Source organism: Callionymus lyra, chromosome 17 (genome assembly GCF_982586985.1).
Source record: "Callionymus lyra chromosome 17, fCalLyr1.hap1.1, whole genome shotgun sequence".
NCBI classification, from domain to species: domain Eukaryota; kingdom Metazoa; phylum Chordata; class Actinopteri; order Syngnathiformes; family Callionymidae; genus Callionymus; species Callionymus lyra.
This window is the reverse complement of record NC_141834.1, coordinates 22,997,219-23,007,473: the sequence shown is the minus strand read 5'-3', so window position 1 is coordinate 23,007,473 and position 10,255 is coordinate 22,997,219. Positions and strand designations below refer to the sequence as shown.

General features: G+C 42.1%; 1 protein-coding gene across 2 annotated transcripts in view; it reads right to left on the bottom strand.

The window, feature by feature from the left end:
* azi2 (5-azacytidine induced 2) overlaps positions 1–9,500 on the bottom strand; it is a 14,506-nt gene extending 5,006 nt beyond the window's left edge. The window contains exons 1-7 of one of the 2 annotated variants that reach the window (XM_087813223.1): positions 9,364–9,500; positions 8,180–8,446; positions 7,999–8,115; positions 5,555–5,654; positions 5,359–5,489; positions 5,132–5,193; positions 4,617–4,741 (exon numbers count right to left, since the gene is read on the bottom strand). In XM_087813223.1, the coding sequence (XP_087669349.1) occupies positions 4,617–4,741; positions 5,132–5,193; positions 5,359–5,489; positions 5,555–5,654; positions 7,999–8,115; positions 8,180–8,398 (754 nt within the window). In that variant the 5' untranslated portion in view covers positions 8,399–8,446; positions 9,364–9,500. The remainder of the gene's footprint in view (positions 1–4,616; positions 4,742–5,131; positions 5,194–5,358; positions 5,490–5,554; positions 5,655–7,998; positions 8,116–8,179; positions 8,447–9,363) is intronic. The other variant, XM_087813224.1, reaches the window with a different exon arrangement.
* Between the last annotated feature and the right edge of the window lie 755 nt (positions 9,501–10,255).

Below are 10,255 nucleotides of genomic sequence, written 5' to 3'. Positions count from 1 at the left end.
CATCACCGTGATCATCTCCATCACTGAGATCATCTCCATCACTGTGATCATCTCCATCACTGTGATCATCTCCATCACTGAGATCATCTCCATCACTGAGATCATCTCCATCACCGAGATCATCTCCATCACTGTGATCATCTCCATCACTGAGATCATCTCCATCACCGTGATCATCTCCATCACCGTGATCATCTCCATCACCGTGATCATCTCCATCACCGTGATCATCTCCATCACCGTGATCATCTCCATCACCGTGATCATCTCCATCACTGTGATCATCTCCATCACTGTGATCATCTCCATCACCGAGATCATCTCCATCACTGTGATCATCTCCATCACTGAGATCATCTGATCGTGGTCACGATTAAGACAATGACCTGCGCTGCAGCATCTTCTGCTAACGGGCTGTGAAGAGATTCCACGAGGCTCGTGGAGCGACGAGCGTAAACGGATCCACCGGAAGAACAAGGAAAGTTATTTATTTCCTCACACATCAGCGCTTTGCAATTAAATCATCATCACGGGCGGATAATAAGTCCAAATCAAATTCCCTCCGTCTAATCTTCTCGTCTCCCATCACCTCATCCCGACACCTCCTGGGACGCAGATTTGAATAAGAGTGATTCAAAGGCACATCATTACAAGGATATGAATACAGAACACGAGCGAATAAATAGTCTCATCCCCCTCTTCTCCGACTCCCTGAATTCCAAATTCCTCATCCAGGATTAGCCACTTATTCGCTGGAATAAAGAGGCACAGACTTATTTTCCTGCCGTATTTGCTTCTCATTCTCACCTCCTGGTCGCCGCGGCGACACAACAAAATGAACAACAAAAGGTAATCTCTGTGCAAATTCATGTGGACGTGTTACGACGTCCTTTGTCCGCCTGTTCCTGCGTCGCCACATCCACAGTCTGCTCACACCCTCACACCAACGCCAACAAGGAGCAGTGGGAGGCATGTTCGCCGAGAGAGAACATCCTTTCACGAGCCCCAAAACCTTCTCGATTCCATGACAGAATACTTTACTTCAGAGACGTGGAACCTCGACTCCTGGACACACTAGTGTGTCGCGGATAAAGTTTATTTTTCTCCTGATGGTACATGTGTGTCAGTTTTTAAAGTTTACTCTACTCGTGTAGTCGAGGCTCGTAACCGTTGTGTAACCGATGACATGTAGTTGCTCTATACAACCACCAGAGGGTTCTGTCTGCATTCAAACACCTCCTAATCCTATTACACCAAATCCCTTCCAGTAGGTATCAGACATAAACATGGTCTTGTAGACCCGCTTCAAATAGTAAACTACAAACAACAACTTCACAGAAACACATTTACCATATTTATAGACTAAACACTTAAAACACTTTTTTTTAACTGCACTTTATCTTTGTGTATTCATTCTGGTTTTACTTACTGACCTTGAACTCATTTTATGAGATAAACGGCACTTAAAAATCTGTTACAATGTCGCTAAACTATAAAGCCCAAAAAGAGTCACCGTAGTATCCATAGTAGTATCTGCCAGTCTTGTAATACTCCGAGAGCCTACATAGTATTACTCCGCCAGTCTCCATAGGAGTACTCTAAGAGCCTACATAGTATTACTCCGCCAGTCTCCATAGTAGTACTCCAAGAGCCTACATAGTATTACTCCGTCAGTCTCCATAGTAGTACTCCGAGAGCCTAAATAGAATTACTCCACCAGTCTCCGTAGTAGTACTCCGACAGCCTAAATAGAATTACTCCACCAGTCTCCATAGTAGTACTCCGAGAGCCTACATAGAATTACTCCGTCAGTATCCATAGTAGTACTCCAAGAGCCTACATAGTAGTACTCCGAGAGCCTTAATAGAATTACTCCACCAGTCTCCATAGTAGTACTCCGAGAGCCTACATAGAATTACTCCACCAGTCTCCATAGTAGTACTCCGAGAGCCTACATAGTATTACTCCACCAGTCTCCATAGTAGTACTCCGAGAGCCTAAATAGAATTACTCCACCAGTCTCCATAGTAGTACTCCGAGAGCATACATAGTATTACCCCGCCAGTCTCCATAGTAGTACTCCGAGGGCCTACATAGTATTACTCCACCAGTCTCCATAGTAGTACTCAGAGAGCCTACATAGTATTACTCCGTCAGTCTACATAGTAGTACTCCGAGAGCCTACATAGTATTACTCCGTCAGTCTCCATAGTAGTACTCCGAGAGCCTACATAGTATTACTCCGTCAGTCTCCATAGTAGTACTCCGAGAGCCTACATAGTATTACTCCGTCAGTCTCCATAGTAGTACTCCAAGAGCCTACATAGTATTACTACTCCAGTCTACATAGTAGTACTCAGAGAGCCTACATAGTATTACTACTCCAGTCTACATAGTAGTACTCTGAGGGCCTACATAGTATTACTACTCCAGTCTACATAGTAGTACTCCGAGAGCCTACATAGTATTACTCCAAAGTGTTACTCACTGATTTATGTATTGGTTTAAAATAAAAGTGAAGAAGAAAATCGTGTAAATTATTATTATTATTTATTATTATTATTATTATTTATTTATTATTATTGGCTCATTATCTATGGTCACATGACGTTGACTCCTTTGAGAGTTTATTCAGATGAAACAGACTCTGACTGTAGTGACTCCTCTGACTGTAGTGACTCCTCTGACTGTAGTGACTCCTCTGACAGTAGTGACTCCTCTGACAGTAGTGACTCCTCTGACAGTAGTGACTCCTCTGACAGTAGTGACTCCTGACAGTAGCGACTCCTCTGACTGTAGTGACTCCTCTGACAGTAGTGACTCCTCTGACAGTAGTGACTCCTCTAACAGTAGTGACTCCTCTGACAGTAGTGACTCCTCTGACAGTAGTGACTCCTCTGACTGTAGTGACTCCTCTGACAGTAGTGACTCCTCTGACAGTAGTGACTCCTCTGACAGTAGTGACTCCTCTGTCAGTAGTGACTCCTCTGACTGTAGTGACTCCTCTGACAGTAGTGACTCCTCTGACAGTAGTGACTCCTCTGACAGTAGTGACTCCTCTGACAGTAGTGACTCCTCTGACTGTAGTGACTCCTCTGACAGTAGTGACTCCTCTGACAGTAGTGACTCCTCTGACAGTAGTGACTCCTCTGACAGTAGCGACTCCTCTGACAGTAGCGACTCCTCTGACAGTAGCGACTCCTCTGACAGTAGCGACTCCTCTGACAGTAGTGACTCCTCTGACAGTAGTGACTCCTCTGACTGTAGTGACTCCTCTGACTGTAGTGACTCCTCTGACAGTAGTGACTCCTCTGACAGTAGTGACTCCTCTGACAGTAGTGACTCCTCTGACAGTAGTGACTCCTCTGACAGTAGCGACTCCTCTGACAGTAGTGACTCCTCTGACAGTAGTGACTCCTCTGACAGTAGTGACTCCTCTGACAGTAGTGACTCCTCTGACAGTAGTGACTCCTCTGACAGTAGTGACTCCTCTGACAGTAGTGACTCCTCTGACTGTAGTGACTCCTCTGACAGTAGTGACTCCTCTAGCAGTAGTGATTCCTCTGACAGTAGTGACTCCTCTGACAGTAGTGACTCCTCTGACAGTAGTGACTCCACTGACAGTAGTGACTCCTCTGACAGTAGTGACTCCTCTGACAGTAGTGACTCCTCTGACTGTAGTGACTCCTCTGACAGTAGTGACTCCTCTGACAGTAGTGACTCCTCTGACTGTAGTGACTCCTCTGACAGTAGTGACTCCTCTGACAGTAGTGACTCCTCTGACTGTAGTGACTCCTCTGACAGTAGTGACTCCTCTGACTGTAGTGACTCCTCTGACAGTAGCGACTCCTCTGACAGTAGTGACTCCTCTGACAGTAGTGACTCCTCTGACAGTAGTGACTCCTCTAGCAGTAGTGACTCCTCTGACAGTAGCGACTCCTCTGACAGTAGTGACTCCTCTGACAGTAGTGACTCCTCTGACTGTAGTGACTCCTCTGACAGTAGTGACTCCTCTGACAGTAGTGACTCCTCTGACAGTAGTGACTCCTCTGACAGTAGTGACTCCTCTGACAGTAGTGACTCCTCTGACAGTAGTGACTCCACTGACAGTAGTGACTCCTCTGACAGTAGTGACTCCACTGACTGTAGTGACTCCTCTGACTGTAGTGACTCCTCTGACTGTAGTGACTCCTCTGACTGTAGTGACTCCTCTGACAGTAGCGACTCCTCTGACAGTAGTGACTCCTCTGACAGTAGTGACTCCTCTGACAGTAGTGACTCCTCTGACAGTAGTGACTCCTCTGACAGTAGTGACTCCTGACAGTAGCGACTCCTCTGACAGTAGCGACTCCTCTGACAGTAGCGACTCCTCTGACAGTAGTGACTCCTCTGACAGTAGTGACTCCTCTGACAGTAGTGACTCCTCTGACTGTAGTGACTCCTCTGACAGTAGTGACTCCTCTGACAGTAGTGACTCCTCTGACAGTAGTGACTCCTGACAGTAGTGACTCCTCTGACAGTAGTGACTCCTCTGACAGTAGTGACTCCTCTGACAGTAGTGACTCCTCTGACAGTAGACTCTGAGGTCAAACGACGACCAAACGATCACGACTCACCTGGTCTGGTCTCTGAGGTCGGAGGCTTCAGTTTCCGGATCAAACTCTTCTGGTGCGTCAGCTCTGAGCGCAGACGAGTGACTTGAGAACACAAGGACTCGTACGACTGCAGGACGCTCAGCTCCCTGTGAACACATGTGTTGATCGATCCGTTACAGTTTTGATCATAAGATTCTCTTCATGTCAAACTTTCCTCTCGACACCAAACTGAACACGACTGTGAAAGAAGGACATTCGTTGACTCTGAACTTCTGCTGACGAAGCAGCTGCTGCAGATTAATTTTGCCTGAGAAACGATGGAGCTAATTTACAGGGGATTATGTTTCCTCTGAGGAGGGAAAGAAATCCCAACATAATTCCATAAACAATCTACTATCAAGTGTTCACGTTAATGATCATCTCGCTCTTCGACGTCGATGATCAGTGAGTCGACAAATACATGAACCTGTGTCTCCCTCTAGTGGCCAAAGAGGCGAGTTACATATTTAAAAAACAACATTTTGAAATGAACGCACCTGTTGAAGGTGAGGTCGACGCTCTGGTCCATGACGGGTCCGTTCAGGCTGTGAAGCTCATCCTGAAGAATAGATTCAGAGTCAATCGTTTCTACTTTTACCTTTTTTTTTACAAATGAAGTTCAAACACGAACACATTTCATTTCCAGCTTCTCTCCTTCTTCCTCAAACCCTCTTTCATTTCTTCTCCTCTTTTGATCCAGAAACAACATTCTTCTCCCACGCACCTCTCTCTCCAGCTGTCGGCAGTTTTCCAGCGTCAACCTCTCCAGCTCCTCCTGCAGTCTGTTGATCTTCAGCTCGGTGCTGACGCGGTCCACCTGCCAGTAGTCCTGAGGGCTGTTCAGGCTCTTCATCACTGGGGTCAACACAGCACAGGGTCAAAGTTCACGAGGGGAGACGCGTCACTTCCATCACACACACCTTGGCTGGTCTCCATCTCCGTCCTCAGCTGCAGCAGCTCCATCTCTTTGGCTTGAAGCTGTTCCGTCAGCAACCTCTCGCCCTCGCTCTTCTCCTTTTTCTGAAGGAAACATCAGAGACTTACTGGAGAACAAACACTAGTATTTCAGCAGGATTTCTACTTCAATGAGGACTTTTTACTGCACATGAAGCTCATATTTAGTTGTAGATGTATTACTTTATTTGTTCTTTATCATCTTGTTCTTTCTCTTTATTTCTCTTTGTTCTTGTTCTTATTTTATTTTTATGAATAATTGCTGTATTGCTGTGTCTAATTGGAAAAAAACAATAAAGTTCTACCTAACATAATATTTTGGGGCGCACGGTGGGGTAGTGATAAGACCCCAGTGCTGGCGTGGGTTTACTCCGGGTACCCAAGTTTTGCCCCAGATGCATACAGAAGTCGGTTGAGACTCTGAATTGTCTGAAGGTGTGAGTTTGTGTGAATAGTTGTGTCTTTTAGTGACAGACTGGTGACGTGTTCAGGGTGTCCCCCGCCTCTCACCCCAACTAGCTTGGACGGACAAAGTATATCAGTGGAAAAGGAACGATTGGAAGTAACGTTTATGTTCTTCGCAGTAAGAACAACAAGGAAAATTAAAAATTCAATCTATCATTTTCACAGGTTAGAAACATTTTTCCATTCATCACAACTACTGTGTAAATAATTCTCATCTAGAAAATAATTGACATCATGATCATGAACTTAGACGACTTCTTCTATCAAAACACAACTTCTGGACGACAAGTAAATCATAAACCTTCTGTCCAGTAAAACCTCAGGTGCTTCCCTTTAAACTTTAAAATTTTGTCTTAAAAGGGCTTCTTTTAAGTAAGTAAGTCATTTTTATTTATATAGCGCTTTTCCAGACCAGGGTCACAAAGCGCTTAAACAATCAATCAATCAATCAATCAAAACAACACTCAAAAAAATATATACTTTAAAGATCAAGATAATACTGAGAACAACACAGGAGTTCCAGAAAATCAAGGAAAAGCTGAACAAATAGAAACGTCTTAAGATGTTTCTTAAAGGAGTCAGTAGATCATCAAGCGCAAAGAGAGAGAAGATCGTTCCAAAGCTTAGGAGCAACAGCCTGAAAAGATTTCTCTCCTCTGGTCCTGAACCGTGTGCGTGGAACCATAAGTAGATTCTGATCCACAGACCTCAGAGCCCGAGCTGGGGTGTAAGGCTGGATCAGATCACTGATCCACATCTGGAAATCTCTGAATGATTTTACCGAGGGGAATCAAGTACAGCAAAAACAATAAAGGACCCAGAACAGAACCTTGAGGGACTCCACACAACAGATCTGCCGATTCAGACCTCATTTGATTGGCAGATACACTAAAACTGCGCCCAGAAAGATAAGATGAGAACCATTCTAACACAGACCCAGACAGTCTTCATCCCTCAGTCTTCTCAGCAGGATCTGGTTCAACTGTGTCAAAGGCTGAGGACAGATCCAAGAGAACCAGAACAGTGGATTTACCAGAGTCAGCTGACATCATGATGTCACTGGACACCTTCAATAAAGCTGTTCTAAAGCTGTTTTAAAGGTTCTATGAGATGTTTTATTGTTTTAACCAACATCCTGGTCCTATTATTTTATGGTGACAATTCTTATTATCATTATTGATTTCTACGTCTTAACAAATGAGTGTGAAATGAATTGAAAATATATTGAAGAAGAGAGACTTGGACTGTGATCGGGTCAAAGGTCAGGGCGTGTCCAGCGACTGTGATCCAGTGACTTCGAAGGATATATTTATGGAAACTTTTTTACAAGTAAACAACTGAGCTAAACTACACCAGTAGCTAGTTAGCATGCTAACATCTGTTTATTCCCTTTAAAATATATTTATATTTATCATAGAATTTCATTTATTAAATCGGTTTTAGTAATAAAGACTCATCTTTAAGGGAGCCCTGTTGTTAATCTGGCCTTTATTTATAACTTCATTTATGTAATAAAATTAACTATTAACGTGTTAATATTCATGTTCATTACTTGTTGTAAAGTATATGTGGAGTGAAAGTATCTTGATGTTCTATGTTAATCTTTGTATCCTTTGTCTTTGTTATTTTTCTTTGATCGATGTTATTTATCTTTAGACTTAGATTGTATCATCTTGTTCTTTCTCTTTGTTTCTCTTTGTTCTTGTTCTTATTTTATTTTGATTTATTTAAAAAAAAAAAATTGCTGTATTTTCTGTGGCTATTGGAAAAAACAGTTTCCTGAAGGAGACCTGCTGAGGATAAATAAAGTTCTACCTTATATTCTCAGTAATATAGTAATAGATGACTTTATTCTTCACACATTTCAGTAAAAACCATGATTAAACATACAAACGCATATTAATTTTTACAAGGTTTAGATTTTAAATCGTCAACAGAGTCTCACCAGCTTGTTGAGCTCGATCTGCAGATCCTCCTTCTCGATGTAGATCCCTCGATAAGCGCTGAAGGCCTTGTTGACGTACTGAGGACCTTCTGACGGAGGCGCGTCGGGCCTGAACAGCTGGAAGGAAGAATCACAACAACGACATAAGGACTCGACCTCTGACGACCTTTCCTCGCCACACCTTGTCCTCCAGCTGCTTCACCCTCTTCCTCAGCAGAGTGTTCTCTCGCTCCGTGTCCCTCAGCCTCTTCTTGATGTCCTCGTAGGCCGTGACCAGAGCGAAGTGAGACGCCACCGACTCGTCGCCCGCACAGGCGGACACGGGACTCTCTCCGGAGGCGGTGTAGGCCGTCTCGTGCTTCAGGATGCAGATGTCGTCGTCCACGGCCAGAGGCTCCATGTTCCCTCCGGCGGATCCCGAATCTGGAGCCACAGATCCAGTCGATCACTGGAGCGACAGACGGTTCAACGGTGTCACTCAAAACATGCATCATGTATTTATACATCACATTTCATTTGTTCTTTTCTATTCATCTTATATTTGATTTATTTACTTGTTTTGAAAAATAAATAAAGATAATAACGAACGTTATGATGATGATTTCATACTATTTTCTTTATACCTATAAAAAAAACCTAATAAACAAAGACTGTAAATGTTGCTGAAGTTAAATTTTTACCCTTAAACCATTTATAGATAAAAAAAGTAAATAAGGCATTTTGAACTATTTAACTCAAAATCTGCACTCAAAAGGTTCTTGCCAAGAAAAACATTGAATTTTATTCAATGTATTACTGGATCCTTTAATTTTATACTCTATTTTCATTATGTTTAATGTGCCAATTCTTCAACTACATACAATTGTACTTATTGAGTATTTCATCATCATTTTAATTCGTCATGTAAAGAACATTGTGACACTCAAAGGTATAAATACAGTTAATATAATTGATGTCAGTGGATCATCTTGTGTCGTTTCTTGTGCTGACATTAACATTAAAACATTCCTCCAGGAACGTGAAATTCAAGGGAAAATAAAACCATTTAACAAGTTGTCATTTCGTTCATTTTAGTGTAATGGATCCGAGCGACGTGTTAGTGAAACAAACCACAACAACATCCGTTTTATCAGATGTTTCCTCGATGCTAACGACGGTGATGTTGTTCTGGTTGAATCTTCAGAGAGACTCGATCTTCTGGACAAACTCTCAGTAAAAACTCGACTTTGACAGAAAAAACCTTCATTTTGCAGCAACTCAACAGATCCGAGCGAACAGTGAGATGACAAGTTAGCTTAGCCACAAGCTAACGTGTCCCGGCGAGCTGGGGGACGAGCGAAGGGTTGTCGTGAGACGTTCACTGACCGTGTTGCTGCCTCAGAACATCCACCGCTGACCGCAGCGAGTCTTCATGGGTTCGAGCGAGAAGATGTTTGTCGAGAATAACAAAGAGACACTGACAGGTGAAGAGACAAACACTTCCGGGTGCCCGCGTTTAGTGCTGAGTCATTTCACAATAAAAGTCGTCACCGTCGTAAAAGCTCGGAGATAGAGCCGAGTCATTTCAAAGTAAAAGTCGACAGCGAGTGACTTCATCTGTTCATTTAATTTAAAAATAAAAAGCAAAGTATGCATTTTTTACCTCGAACAATAGATTCAATAAATAGAGTTTTATAGAAGATTTAACAGTTTTATACGCAGCATGTTTTTTTATAAATCAATTAGCAGTAGTAGTAGTAGCTAGTTAGCATGCTAACATCTGTTTATTCCTTTTAAAATATACTGTATATGTATTTATCATAGAATTTTATTTATTAAATCTGTTTTAGTAATGAAACTTTAAAGACTCATCTTTACGTTCATCATCTTTGTTAATCTGACTTTTATTTATAACTTAATTTATGTAATAAAATGCACTATTAACGTGTTAATATTCATGTTCAATACTTCTTGTTGTCAAGTACATTCTCGGTAATAGAGTAACAGAGTAATAGATTACTTTATTCTTCACACATTTTTAGGTTGTCAGCAAAACTATGATCAAACATAAAAACGCATATTAAAATTGACTGTAGACATATTAAAAAAATTAAGAATAATGAAAAAAAAACAATAACGATTTGTTATTGTTTATTATTATTTGTAATCATAAACAATAACAAATAAGCACAATAATAAACAAAGTAATGGTAAATAAATCAACAACAACTTCTTTTTTTTTCATGGATTAAACTGACAGCATTGGGCAGAAAGAAAC